The sequence below is a fragment of the Gymnogyps californianus genome, chromosome 2 (genome assembly GCF_018139145.2).
Source record: "Gymnogyps californianus isolate 813 chromosome 2, ASM1813914v2, whole genome shotgun sequence".
NCBI lineage: Eukaryota > Metazoa > Chordata > Aves > Accipitriformes > Cathartidae > Gymnogyps > Gymnogyps californianus.
The window spans coordinates 141,047,120-141,062,762 of NC_059472.1; the positions used below are offsets into that span (position 1 = coordinate 141,047,120).

The 15,643-nt window shown below is 41.7% G+C and overlaps 1 protein-coding gene across 1 annotated transcript in view; it reads right to left on the reverse strand.

The window, feature by feature from the left end:
- LOC127012927 (probable acyl-CoA dehydrogenase 6) overlaps positions 1-15,643 on the reverse strand; it is an 88,362-nt gene that overhangs the window by 5,446 nt on the left and 67,273 nt on the right. Inside the window, exons 5-8 of the mRNA XM_050891385.1 lie at positions 15,125-15,292; positions 9,373-9,546; positions 3,107-3,268; positions 2,798-2,948 (exon numbers count right to left, since the gene is read on the reverse strand). Coding sequence (XP_050747342.1) covers positions 2,798-2,948; positions 3,107-3,268; positions 9,373-9,546; positions 15,125-15,292 — 655 coding nt within the window. The remainder of the gene's footprint in view (positions 1-2,797; positions 2,949-3,106; positions 3,269-9,372; positions 9,547-15,124; positions 15,293-15,643) is intronic.

Sequence of the window (15,643 nt, forward strand, 5' to 3'; positions counted from 1 at the left end):
CACTTTATCTATTTCACATGAGTAGTCAAATCAATATTTTTCACTACTGCTTTCTCGACTCTTTCACAATGCAGCAAGTAAAGAAACGATAGCATTCTCCCCATCACACCCCACAAGAGTAAAACTTGTAAGAACTGGCAGCAGTTAGACACAGTGTTTAGTACTTAGAAACAATCTTAATTTAAAAAAAAAAACCAAACTTTTTTAAGAAGGCCAGACAAGTTCTTCCTATAACAACTGAAGTGTACATAATTACTATTAAAATATGTAGATCACTACCTGAAATTTTTTTAAACTCATGTTATGAAGTCTGAAAAATTGCAATATACTTGCTACAAAAAGTTTTCCTCCCTCTGATCTCTCACAACCTGGGGCTTTCATATAGATTGTAGGTTTGTTCAAGTATTGATTTTTCCTAAGTCATGATGTCTTTGAGGCATTTCATACAGGGGAGAGAAAAATAAACAAACCAACTCCAGTCTGGCACTCTCCGCCGGAATCCTGCTAGTAGGGTAAAGTCTGGAAAATCTACTCTTATTGTTTTTTATATTGGCTTGTATTTTTCTATTAAACCCTTTGATATTTGGGCTCAAAACTTTTTTTCAAACCCATTCTCCTTCTCAGAATCCCTACAACAGAAAATGAGACATTTATGTATATAAAATCAGCCCAGTATAGGCACCTACATGGTGAAACAGCTCTCTTTATGCCTTCTACAGAATACTGCACTTTTTGTTCTACAAAGTTTAAAAGACTAATTATTCAAATGACAGATGTGAACAAAGTCATTTGGCAGGCAGTTTTGTGCTGGGTCTGTTTATTGTCTCCCCACCAACACTAATAACTAAAATTCAAAGACTTCATGCACTAACCATGCATTATGCTGTGTGCTCTTTGAGGAGTAACAGCCCGACATGTGTCAAAGACTAACATTTCCTTGGAAGCTTGGTAAGGATTATGCTACAAAAATCTTTGTACGTTATGACCAGATGTCATGCTGTGCAGTTACGCTGCTTGCTACTTGACAAATATCACAGTGACATGAATGGTTACTCAGACTGCGGTACAAAAAAGAACGGCTTTAGGAAAGTTGCTGCTTTTCTAATCGTTACAGATTAACAAGATTCTGACTTGAACCTGTAATTTTTATTTAGGTAATACTCTACTTCTCCCTTCCTGGAGCTTACGGTTACTCAATGATGGAATTTTTTTGATTCACAGAAAATTTTAGAGTATAGATATCACACCACCTTTAGCCTCATTTGTAACAGTGTTTGTTTTAGAGGCAGAAAGATATGTTTCTTTAGCCAGCTGACACAGTTTATACCAATAGGAAATACTCTGGATTTCTCAGGAAAAATGCGACTGTGCTGGTGCACTTAGAAACCACTCTGGAATTCACACAGAAAAGCCCTGCCCACAGTTAGCAATAATATACTGGGCTAGGAAATCTAAAGACAAATCAAAGCTATATAAAAGCACATACACATTAATCTGTACACATTATTACATTAACAGTAAGCGCTTCAAGACAAGGATTAATTTTATTCAGAGTGCCTGCTGCAGTAGCTTTTAACATCTGCATCACCAGGGACCATTAGCTGCTAATAAAGAGTCTGTGAAAAAAAATAACTAAGAAAAACGGTCATATTGACAGCTGGCTTAAAACCACCACCATACAGCAGTCTGTACCTTCACCAGAATATTTCAGGAATCCACAAGTCAAAAAAGGTTGAGGATCTCTCTGACTTACCACAATGGCATTCTTGTTCATAAAATGCTATTAAAAATAGAAAAAGTAACTCAACCTACTAAAAAGAAACAAGCTTTTTACAGATTTTTTTTTTTGAAGTGTTCTGCTCTCACTTTACACAGATACATTTACCAAAACTTTCAACTAACTGAACCACTAACAAATCTTGCTAACCTTTGATTAGGTATCGTATATAAAAGGGCTGAACTGATATCTGTTACTGCAAGAAAATGCAAGTTCCATTTTGGTCCTTCTACAGAATATAAGACACCGAGGCCAGAATTTTCCTAACAGCTGCCAAGAAAACTGTTTGCTTAGAGAGAATTTTGCTCTAAGGAGATATATGGTAAAATCTGAAGGGACTTTAATTAATTTGCAAAAAGGCCTCTGTACCATTTTAATGATCTAACAACTTGCTGGAAGCAGCTACATCTCTCATACGTCTCACACGGTATCTGGTGTGACGAATCAGGTGGAGACTGCTATCAGAAAAGACTACTGCAGGAGCCTAATGGTGAACTCCAGTTTCACACATATATTTGGGGAAAAAGATAAAGCTGATTTTCATTGGTTTTGGAAGAAAGCTTCTGTTTTGTTTTAGTTCTGTTCTTGTAATCAAGACTACAAGCAAATAGCAAAGAGAAAAAAAATCACTTGTTGGTAGGCTTCCCCTTTTTTCCCTTGTCCTACTGTCTGGCAGGTACCAGAGGACCATCAGGGAAAACATAAAGTTTACTTCTTTCACCTGACATTCAAGCTAACCTGTGAGTAGTTCAAACTACACAGTTGTAATGCAAAGCCAAGATCTGGCAAAGGAATAGCCAGCCTATGTCCTGACACTCACACATGTCACCCCAAAGTCAATGGGACTGTGGATGCCCTTGCATCCACAACGTACATCAGTGACATGCCATTCAGGGGAACAATACCATTCACACTGGCTAGGAGCTGGTGCCCTTTTCAAGTGGGTGATCTTTTAGTGGGACATTTAAGAGGCCAAATTTCAGTAAAGCCATTCCCTATTTTCTCCACTCACTTGCTTACCTGTAAAACCTGCTCACCACAGCCTCGCTGGTGAATCCCATTCCTCCCCAAAACTGGAGACAGCTATCAGTCACTTCACGGGCCAGACGACCTGCCTTTAGCTTAGCCATGGAAGCAAATTTTGTCACATCGTTGCCTTCCACATAGAGAGCTAAAAAAAAAAAAGAAATAAAAAAGCACAGTTATACCCACACAGTCACTGATCACAGTCTGCCTCTCTGGCAATCACCTCCCCATGTTCCTTCAGCCTGACAACGTTCTTCTTGCACGAAGACAAGCACATCTGGGAAGGCAGATGTGGGAGCTCACCAACAGTGCGGTACAGCAGCGAGCGTAGGAGCTCCACTTCGGTTGCCAGCTCAGCCAGGCGGAAGTGCACAGCTTGGTTGTGCAGGACGGACTGGTCAAACACTTTCCGCTGGCAAGTGTAGTCAATAGTTTCTTGTATTATAGTTTCCAGCGGTGTTAGGACTTGAAGAAGCAAAGCACAGAACAAGACATCATTTTAGCCAGATCTGTTGTTTTTCCTCTTGTTGAAAAAGATGGGGTTTTTCACATTGTACAAAAAATACATTAGGTTTTCTAAAGTAAATTATTCCATATGCTCAGTTTGGGGTGCAGTTTCAATTCTGGAAAAAGTCTGGTATTTCCTTGTACCTTGAATACCTCTTTATCCCTATTTCACCTGAGCCCCAAACTGGCAAAACTCGGAGGAGAGTGAAAGGGGGTGGGGAGGAGGGAAGGAAAGTCATGGAGAGCAGTACGTAATGATGAGTATGTAAACTTTATCCTTAACGCCTCATTTGGGGCCCTAGCAAAAGCTTGTGGCAACTCCTGCTTTCCACGCTACCTGTGTCCTGAAGGTCTGTTACAATCCCAAAAGAAAATCTGAAGGCAGACAGTGTGCTCCCTGAGGAATGCTGTAGAAACGTAAATTCAAGGAAGCTTTCAAGGAGAAGGCAGAAACCTATTCAGAGATCAAGGAACATGAACAGACTGCTTATTATGTCTGCATTCTGTGATCAGATCCCAGTATAGAAAGGAAGGGAAAAACATTAAGATTCACAGCCACTTTTAGTAAATGCTAAACAGTGCTTCTAATGGAAACAATCAAAACAGGATACTGCTGGAAGACAGGTGAGAGAGACGGCAGACACTGCTCTAAAGCAAGAGAACTAGTTTGCTGCTACTTTTTGAGCAAACTTAGAGATACCCTGTTTTAAACAAGAAGAAAAGGGAACAGTTTCTTTTCCAAGGCAAACCAGCCTTGAAGTGAAGGGCTAGGCTATCAGTCTCTTGCAGCTTAGCTAGGCTAACAGCAGGTGCTGAATTTGTGGAGAATTTTGTTTGGCAAATGTGGACCCACGTCACTATGGCAAGCAGTAGGGAGAGGGAGAGTTCACAAATCCCTCTGTATGAGAAGGGTCACATTTTCTCTTTTCAAAATATGCATATCCACATTCATTCACATTTAGAATCTAAACCACAAAACTCTGAATCTGAAATGCAAAATACAACCGAGCCTGGGACTACTACAAAATCCCTTTTCCCACTTGCCAGTTACTCACATGACAGTTCCTTACAGGAGCTGGTGTGCTTCCGTATTTTTTTTTGCATCGCTTTCAAAATCACCTCTATTTAAACTTCAACCCTATACTGCTCTCACATGCAGACTCTGCATCCCACCAATTGCCCCCTGCCATGATCATTCACCAGCTCTTCCACAGAGCGCTATTTTTCACATGCTGTCCCCACATTCCGTAACGTGATCAACTTTTCTCATTCCTTAAATATTTTCCCCTCCTTTCTCAAACAACTAGCCTCAATGCTTATTTTTCAAAAGAGCTTATACAAGAATGTCCTCATTTCTTCTGTGTTAATACACTATGCTGCCACCCTAATGCTGGTTTTCTGGACAGGAAAATAAATTGCTGTCTTCAGGGACATCTCTCATACAGAGGAACATCCCTGTTCTTCCAAAGGACCATGTAACACAACACTGCAGCATGTAGAACACTGACAGCTTTTTCACTTGTATGTCTACTGTCTCCAGCTTGAAAGACGCTAAAGAAATTGCAAGAAGTGTCTAGGCACCTCTTGTCCCTTGCCCCCGAACTGATACCTGGGAAGCATCAGCCGAGTCTGAGCTGCTGGGAGGGAAACTAAACAGTACATGCCAGTGCTAGGAGAGCAGAAGGGAGGTGGGAGGGATAAGGAAAAGGGATTAGTCTTGTGTTGGGTCTGTCAGAGCAAGGTGCTCCAGCATGGCTTGCGTGGTTCCCAGCATCCAGCACCAGGGAAAGAAGAGACGGGAAATCGCAAAGAGGAGGCAGGAGCAGGATCGGGTGGGAAGGAAGAGAACAGCACCTATATAGGTCCTGCTTGCAAGAGGGCTGAAGATCATGAAGCGGTTTTGGCCCATCTCTGCTCAGGCTGTCACCACGCATCAGGGCTGCGAGTGGGGGGCCTGAGAATACTGCCCGCAGAGTGTCTGCCTCCTCGCTTCACTGCCTCCTTCCTGCCCCAGCTGACCCATCCTCCTGTTTCCTTAGCTGCCATCACCACCCTTCTGCTTATTCCTGGAACTGCCATTTGCACACAGGAAAAAACAGAGGAAATCTTCTAAGGACAGTCCTGTGCTGCATCAAAAGAAGAATGGCCACCAGGTCAAGGGAGGTGATTCTCCCCGTCTACTCCGCTCTCATGAAACCCCACGTGGAGTACTACGTCCAGCTCTGGAGCCCACAGTACAAAAAAGACATGGACCTGTTGGAGAGGGTCCAGAGGAGGGCCACAAAAATGGTCAGAGGGCTGGAACACTTCTCCTATGAAGAAAGGCTGAAAGAGTTGGGGTTGTTCAGCCTGGAGAAGAGAAGGCTCCAGGGAGACCTCATTGTGGCCTTTCAATATATAAAGGGGGCTTACAAGAAACACAGAGAGAGACTTTTTACCAGAGCCTGTAGTGACAGGACAAGGGGCACTGGTTTTACATGGAAAGAGGGTAGGTTTAGGTTGAACATAAGGAAGAATGTTTTGGGGTTGGAACTAGATGATCTTTAAGGTCCCTTCCAACCCAAACCATTCCACGATTCTGTGATTCTAAGAAACTCTTTATGATGAGGGTGCTCAGACACTGGAACAGGTTGCCCAGAGAAGTTGTGGATGCCCCATCATGGGAAGTGTTTGAGGTCAGGTTGGATGGGGCTTTGAGCAACCTGATCCAGTGAAAGATGTCCCTGCCCATGGCAGGAGGATTGGACGTGATGATCTTTAAAGGTCCCTTCCAACCCAAACCATTCCATGATGCTATGACTACAGGTATTTAGAGCTAGGAGCATAGTTCTAACATGGCAAAGCTTAGCTGTGCAGCAAACAGCAACGAAACGCAGCACGTCATGAATACCGTGACTGCCAACAGCCTTGTACAATGTAACAGCACACAATACTTTGCCAGTCATATAAGTACAGAGAAATGCCATTCTTAACAGTGAAACACATTTTCTCTCTGAACTTCTTTTTTTTCCCTCTGTATATTTGTTTCCTCTTTTGTCATACAATGTTCTCCACATCCTCAGACAAACTTGGCCCCCCGAGTTTCAACTGACAGCACATGCAGGAAATGTCACTCTAGAGCAGCCTAAGGAACGGTCTACCACACAGCTGAGAATTGTGAAAGCACTTGAAGTTGCCAGATACAGAATAATCTTTTCCTTGTACCTCCATCCAACTGATATTTTTCCACTTGAAACTTCTGCTCACTGTAAACACACTTTGCCTTGCTACGTCTCCTCTGAAAACAAAAGAAAATTAATATATTTTTCTTAGGCTGTGGCTGATCACTGTCTAGTGAGAGGTACAGTGAGCTCCAAGCTGAGCAATCTGTCTCTTAAGGACGTGCATTGCCCATGCAAAAGGATCTGTCATCTTGCTTACTGGCCATGACTCAGTGGTGCTCATAAAACGGAGACTACAGGAGCAGATAGAAGTAATTAGAAAAGTGCCATTCTGCTCTCTCACACACACTGAACTCCCTCTTTGCCTCCAAGTTAAGTAATTCACAAAAAACCTGTTTGCTTTCTTGCCATAGCAACATTCTTTTCCTGTGATCAGTGCAACAGGTCCACAAATGGACGGTGTTTAGCGAGTGTCACAACATGGGAGAGATACGTGACAGCTCTTCTCTTTCAATGAAGGAAGAAACACAGTGACTTTTACCAATGCCTTTGATAACGTGTCACTCAGAAGAAAAGACCACACCTGTGGCCAAATTTTGCAATTCCAGGAAATTAGTTTTCCATTTATATTTTAAATCTGTTTGACTGAAAACTCATTTTAAAAGGAAAAAAAAAATGTGACGAAGGAAGAAAACTCCCCACGTGTTCTGAAATCTGGCCACAAAGATGATAAACAAAGAGAAGGTTGGAGCACATGATACTTAATACTAAAAATACATAAAAACGAAAAACAAAACAAAAACCCCCAAACACAATGAAACAACGCACAAAAAGGAAAGAAAGAAAAGAATGGCAGTCAACTGCCTCTTCCGAGTTTTAGGAAGCAGTGAAAGCGAGGATGCCAGGACTGGTCCCTGAAGTGTGTAAAAGCAGACTGATGATTTTCAGTGTCACATGAATAGTCATGAACTGGGAAGGAACAGAAATGTCCTTCTGAGGGCCAGAAGTGAGGACTAGGATTACACATGCAGACCTAATCACAAAACTACTGAAGGCATGTTGTCCTGGTTTCGGACATAGTTTTGCACATCCGAGCCTTCAGCAAAACACTTGTGGTTGAACATATGTAAAATCATTTGCAGGACTGGAAGTTAACAGCTAGATGTCCTGGTGTAACAAACCGCATCCATCAAGCACCTGGCTCCCTTCTGAACATCGGTTACTCTTTTTTCTTCTTTACCACAACCGGTTACCTCTGAAGTTTGCAACTTGGCCCAAACCATGGGTCTTGTCCCTGCTCCCAGTGCTTTCACGCATTTTATATCAAATAGCGGATAAAAGCAAAACCAGGGGGCCCAGCAAAGTATAACACACTGGCCACTGCGCTGCAGGAGGCAGCTCCCTCTCCCTCGGCGAGCTCCAAGGCTCTTCCTCCTGAGGGCCCCTGCCTTGCCACGGTGGGGCGAGCAAAGATGCCCTTCCCAGACTGCTCACCCAGGGCAAGGGTTCGACTGCTCCTGCTGTGTTGTTCTGGGCAAAAAGAAGAATTGAAACCTGGTGTCCTGCTTCCTGGCAGAGCACGGTGACTGCCAGGCAGTTGTGCAAGGCTGGACAGCACCAAGCTGCCAGTGGTTTTAACAGGAGTGATCTAACCTGTCAGGCTTTGTGTTTTGATGCTGTCAGTGCGCGTCACTTTTGCCTGGGGCATGACTAACGCTGCGGGCTACTCTGCTGCCTGGGGAGTATCACTGCAACCCAGAGTTTCTGATTGTTTTGTTTAACTTAGACTTCGAACTGAGCATAAAAATGCACAATGGACATCCCTGCAGTCTGTGTACGCCTCGATTAGAGCAGGACCAGCAGTAGGACCATGTCTCCTCCTTGCCTGAGTCTGCAGTGGCATCCCTTACAAGTCTAACCTCCTGTTCTTTGCTAAAACTACTCTCACATTTACTATTTATCTCAGGCTGAACTAAGAATTTTGGCCCAAACCAAAGATTTTTTAAAGCATTTGAACTCTAAAATACTTGGTCTGGGATCAACCCACAACAGGCAGTGATTTTTTATTTGGTCACTGAATCAGAAAATCACTTCTTAAGAGTTCCCGATTCCCCAGCCGCACACAGACAGTAACAGACAGGGTATGCACAGGAGCATGAATATGATGAGATTATGTATACAACCCTGAAATTTAAAGAGGACCAATCTTCTTACAGTGAACCACATTATATTTAAGTTGAAGAAGCAAACACTGTGGGGTGAGGGGGAAGGTTGGGAGGCTGAAAACAGACAATCCAGACTTGGATCTGGTTACCGGGAATATCCAGAATCCATGTAACTCAAATATGCGGATTCGAGTATGGCCTGAGTTCAGAGTAGCAGGAACTCTGTGACAGCATAACTTCAGGGAAAAGAATTTGGTGCTGTACCACTTATGTCCAAAGTGTACAGAGGTAAAACAGATCCACAAAACAAAGCTCTTACATCCTGTAAGAGCCACTTCTTTACACAGTCACTAAGTTAATTTTCTAAAATCCAGGATAAACATCATAGCTTACTGTACTACAAGAAAAGTCACTGTCCTTCTATTTCATGCCAGTATTTTGATAGCCTTTGTCCTATATTTGTAGCAGACATAACATGATGCCATGTTTTCTTATCAGCAGAAAAGCACCAAGAAAAAGAAACAAGGCAAAAACAGCCTCTGTGATGCCTCACAAAATATTTGCTATTTCAAGTTTTCTTACAGAAAGGGAAGGTTGTCTGTATCCAGACTATGACAGATTTCAAAAACAGATCATAAGAGGTCATTACAATTTACAATAAAAGGAAAGTGCTGTTAGTCATGCGAAGGGTGACCCGTGTCCCTGCCCAGCCCCAGAAGCACAAATGATGACTTACCAGTGGCTACTCCCCACAGCCGCTCTTCTTGGAATTGCAACATCTGATATGTAAAACCCTTTCCTTCCTCACCGATGAGGTTTTTGCTGGGGACCCTGACGTCTTCAAAAAAGATCTGAGCTGTGTCCGATGACCTCATGCCCAGTTTGTCTATCTTTTTAGCAACATGAATGCCTGAAGAAAAAGGGGTATTAGAAAGGCCACAAAAAATAGAAGCACTATGTACAAGTACAGCATTTTAAGAAAGTGAAGTTTGCAGATGTGAAGGTATGTGCCAAGACTACAGTGAAACCTACCTTCAGGAAAAACATAACAGTATTGTGGAATTTAAGAGTAAAATGGCCCACATGCAGTTTTTAAGAGTTTTTCCATTTTATTTAACTAGCAAATCAGAAACTGCAATTGTAAAGGTCCCACTTTTCATTATGTCCCCAAATAATAATTGTTTATGAGTAGTACTAATCTTACTTCATGCACATCTTGAAACAATGCAATATTTATTTGCTTATGTTTGATTTTAGTGCACTATAATAAAACGCTGGAATTTAATTTAGCAGTATTTGCTGAGTGCCTCCACTGCTGTGAAACAGTAGAGAAATATTTAATAATGACAAAAACAGAGCTATGTTTTAAGCTGCAACTAGAGAATTTCTTTTCCTGGAAATCCTCTTCCTTCCCTCTCCCACATTTATCCTCCCCTTTCTAGCCTATCCTGATTTTTTTTGGCACCTGTAGAAGAGAGAGTTTATAGTCACACCACACCGCTTTTTCCTAATAATAAAAAGTTAGACTCAAATTCATTACTGCTACAAACATCCACCAATTCCATATGAACTCCAAATTTTGTTAAAACTATGTATTTTATGATGGCCTACAAAATACTGTTTAGTTCATGTAAGTAGTCATAGAAGGGTTCATAATGATCACAATTCATTCCTCTGAGTTTTCATGTGGACATGCTTGTGAAGAGGGTTTGCTTCCCCACAGACCTCCCCACACAGCACTGACTCTGACCCCACGTGCAATGGTCTGTTGGAGATGAACCCGGTTCCTTCAGGTTTGGCCATGTAAGACTTCAGCTACCTAGTCACACCAGGTAGGACTCCTTCCTGTTTGTTTTTTCCTAGCTACAAGTTCTTTCTTGCTATTGTTCAGATGCAAGCATGGCTTACCACTGTGCCATGAGAGTTTAACAGGCATCCACTGACTTTTTGTGGCAATTCCCTTGTCTTCAGTTTTCACCTCCTTGTTGCTCTGGGCCTAATGCGAATATTTGGGATGGAAGTCAAGAATGTTTCAGAGGTAAACTGAGGTCAACAACCAGGTATGAGGATTTGTGCAAAACATGCGGATTACATCTGCCAAGTCAATATATGTAGAAAAACAGTCCTCCAAATCAGCATATATGTCTTTGCAGAAAACCAAACGTTTTACTACCCACTTACATGGTATTCTAACCAGTTTTGTGATGAGGAGGTATTATGGTAATATTTTCTCTTTATTCTATTTTTTTTCAATCCCCTACTAGTCTCTAACGTGGCTTAGTAGGAGTTGGTCACCACACAGATTGTTGTGGTCCTTCTCTGTACTTGTTTGTACCTTGCTATCCTTCATGGCTTTCAGTGAACATCTCTTTCTGAACTAATATAGACATCTCAACTTCTACTGACAGGAGGCCTTCAGCCGTCTGAAAATTACTTTGGTTTTGCAGGCAGAAGAAGTTGTCAGTCATTCCCTTCAAATTCACTTTCTCTGGCTGCATTGAATAAGGTTATGGAAAGTTTCATCTCTCTGCAGAGATGAAATACTGACACTATTTCCAAATGCCAAGACTGCTCTCAGAATAAGGTCCACATAGACTTCCACTCAAGATTTTTCTCCAGCAGCCAATCTACAAACAGATTATGTGTTAGGAGTACTTGCTTTGATATGTGTTCAACGCAGGAAGAAAATCAGGACAGCTGTATAAAAATTTTTGACTCTTGGACTGAAAATTATCCAGCAATTTGCACCCAGTCATGCCAAAAAAGCATTTGTGGTTTGTTTCTGTATTAAAATCAGAGCTAAACAAACACACATTGAACCATTTACAGGCCCAAATGATTTCTGGAACATCTTTTCCCATTGGCATATTACTGCTTGGTTTCTTTGAGAGTCTCAGAGATCGTCTTCAGTCTACTTCCAGCTGGTTTTATGCAATCACTGCTCCTCACCCATATGAAGATGCACTTACTGCTCTTGTTAGTGGGTGGTTTACTAAGGACTCTGCTGGAAAAAGTACAACTGCTGCCAGTTCTTTATATTGCTAAATCAATCCTGTTGTGTACTTCCCCAGATCCACATACAAAAACAACTACTGAAGACAGCTCTTACAGGTTTGGTTAGAGGAGCTAAATGTGTTAATGATTTCTATCCATACTTCTTCCAGATCGGGTTGTGTGTTCAAGTTTCCTGAATCCAGCAGCATTCCTCCTTTGTTGTGCCTTACCAGTTTCACTTGCTCTTAAATTAATTCATGTTTCTCATTCAGGAGGAGACCAAACTGCATCAGCCTCATGTAATGCCCCCTCTATTGCCAGCACATGCTTTACATTTTCTCTTTTTTGAAAACAATGGTACATAATCATCTCTTTGGCTACAATATGGGCATCGAAATCTTCCTTTACTTAGTTTAATTATCTTCATTGCCTTCATAACGGGTACTATATATTAAAAATTACCAGCAGCAGTAGAAATCACCTGCCCAGATAACTCCCGGAGTTTGTCTGTATTAAATAAATCACAAGCCATCCAACAAGACACAAATCTCAATCTAGCAAGGCCAAATGCCTGACTTACTAAAATCACTCTAACAGTGCCATTTGTGCTACTTGCACAAGTATCACTGAGATGGATTGCTATATCTTTTCCTGGGCAGTTCTTCCCCAGGCATCTTTGATTTTTCATTTTCTCCCACTCCTCCAGCCTTCTGACAATCTCTTTTATTTCCTATATTCTACCTTGAGAGAAAGGCAGTCACTCTCTCCTGGCACCATTTAGTGCCATTACAAATGGAAAGAGGCACATTTTAAATTGCAACCTGAGACACATGCTCTTTCCCCTTTCCTGGATGCTCTCCTCTTTATTATCTCCTCCTTGCAATCTACCCTAGTGCTACCTGAGGACTCAGAGGACAAATCAGTGCACAAATAGTTACCAGATTAGGGCTGCAAGCCATTTGTCTATATGTCTTACACACAGACATTTTAGGACTTGTTAGATTCTCTTTCATCATATGAGAAATTCAGCTTTTTTTTAAGACATTGTTAGTATGAGGAGTAGTCACCTAATTTGGATATCTACTGTGAATCCACGCTGCCATTATCCAAATTCCCTTTATGAGAAATGTAATCAGCAGCATCTGTCAAATCTAGACCATGATTTGCTTCACCCCAGAAGAGACACTGTACACACCTAAAATTAGAAGAAGCAAATCCTACTTGGTATCTCCAATAAACTACCAGTTGCTGAAGTTAATAATTTGCTTTCAGACTTGGAACTTTTTTTTCTTTTTTTAATCACCATATTATACAACTATGAAACAATTATTTTTGCGAAAAATGCTGGACTAGTCTCCCATGTCCTTCCAGCTGCTAGCAAGGAATGAGTTCCTGCTGTGCCATGGATCCCTTCCTTACCCTGCTATATAGGCTGGTGACTGCAGCGGTTAGTCAGACGTAACACATTCATTCTCCATTGCACTCGTTCTTGAGCTTTGACACACATACATCTACAGGCGCTTGATAGTGCATCATTCGGTGATGTCCTCTAGACACTTCCTGTACAGTCTTGGTCTGCTGCCCTCCAAGAAGCACAATCTTTGGCGGACAGACATCCTTAGGAGGTATCAAAACAGCTGGAGCTTCCTCCTCACATCTGTGTCAAATGGCAGCCTTTTACATACTTTTCCTCTTTGCCTTCCTGAAAAATCTCACTTCTGATATGACCCACCCACTGAGCACAATCAACTGTCTTAATATTTCATTTCAAAAGGTCACCAATCTTGGTACAGTGACCCTTTTGGAGGTCAGTATCCGTATCACACAGAAGAATGAAAGCATATACACTTAGAGGAGTGCAATTTTTGTTTCTAGAAAGACTTCTACACTTCTGCAGATCAGCTTCAGGTGACTCAGGCAATTTTTCTACTCAAAATCTATTTACCGCAGGTAAAGGAGGTCTGTGTATAGGCTGTGTGACCTAACACCACCCCCCTCCCAAAGGTACAATGACTTACGTGTCTTTTTGGAATAAGCAAAGCAGCTGAAAACCACCAAGTCAATTTCTGTATATTTGATCTGCCTCTAACAGTGGGTTGGCTGCTTTGTTGTTTTTGGAAAACTGAAATCAGAGAATGTACTCAGAGAAGTAGTATTGCATTTGCACTCTGACCCTTTCATGAAAAATCACAAGGAGGACTTCATGCAGATGGCTGATAAGTGAATTTACCTGGAAATTCAGGGAGATTCTGGCTCTGAGTTACATGTTCACTCATCTCTTATCAATCAAAGTCAACAACTAGTGAAGCAGCTCAGGTCCATCTTCTGTGAGCTCCCATTCAAAGCCTGTCTTGCATGAGCAGAGGTTGTAGTAACTCACAACCCACTCAGAACTTGCTTAATTCCCAAGACAACTCACTTACTTGCTTGACTTACTCCATACTGAAATTCACTTACAAGACATTCCCTCAAGTAGCTCTCATCACCCTCTTTTGCAACATTGGAGACCTGGGTTTTGTTCTCAGTGTGATCCATTAAGTGGACATATGGACCTTCACTTCACTGCCATGGTGGTGTCCCTATATGTGAAATGCTGAGAATTACATATATTTTGTATGTAAAATACTCTGAGTTGAATGAACAAAAATATTTTATATTAATATAGAAATACATTAATATACATTATTATCTATTAAATAGATATTACATATTTAAAATACGCATTAAAATATATTCTATATTATATATTAAATAAATATATTACATAATTTTTTAAATATTAAAATGAGTGAAAACCAAAAAGGTTTAAAAACTTTTGAACAGGTGTTAAAACTGCAAAAGGTCCCCGCCAACATAACCTTAACTGTATCCCCTCTGAATGATGTCCTTTATGCATACAGCACATTATTGCTGCAAGGCCTGCAGACTACTCAGGAACAGACACTGTGTGGACTGTACCACTGAAACCTATACCCTTAGATCAGGATGTATCTCTTCAGTGTCTTCACCCAAATTACTAGTCTTGTTCAAAACCAAATCCCTACTTCCAAGATCTTTGAAGCTTTCACTCCAGCCCACATTTAACTCACAGACTATTTTTGTCATTTAAACTGATAATGATAGTAGCGCCCTGGCAAAAAGATCCCTTTGCAGACCACAGCCATGAAGCACCCTGGGTATGCCTGCACTTCTCTTCAGCAAGCCCACCAGGTTGGGTGGTGGAGGACAGTTACCAGTGGAAGATCAGGACCATCCACACAATACAAACACAGCACAGCATTGCATCCTTCTAGTACTCAATACAGCTAGTCAGTAAGCCCACCCTAACGGAGTCAGATATTGCCCATGGGCTCCTGGGAGGCAGGTGTTGGCATGTGGGATAAGATTGGTTTGGGAGGTATTTCCCATGTATTTCCCAAGTTTGAAATATACATGGGCATACACAAAACCACCAATAAAATCAAATTAGAAGAGAAAGAGTTCTGTGTTATTACCAGGTAGATTCATTGGCAGACATATGAGAGATTTATTTTGATGGCAAGGTCCTTCACTAGTGTTTGCCAGCAGGCACATCCAGTCCGCTTGGCACCCGGACGTAATCCACATCTTACCACCGTTTATGACATATTCATCGCCTTTTCTCACAGCTGTCGTCTTGATATCTATTTCAAAACACAGGAAATGAAAGGTTATTCTTGTGAAGGAGGGATAAGCTGGTCCCTGTACAACTGGCAGAGTCACTCCCTTGCTCTCAGACAGATAACTGATATTTGGTTCTGCCTTCATACCCCCCCAAGTCCTCTAACCTTTCCAGGCTGCACAAGGCAGACCCATCTGGACAACTCTTGGAAGGCAAGCCAGGGAAACCAGACCACTTCTCTCACCCTCTTTATCCCAGTGGATGAAAACAGAAAACTATCCCCAAGTAAATTTGGTCGTCAAAAACTCGGGCCAGAAACATTTCAGTCTGAGGTGATCTATTACGCATTTCTGTTACCGTGCACATTAGTCAC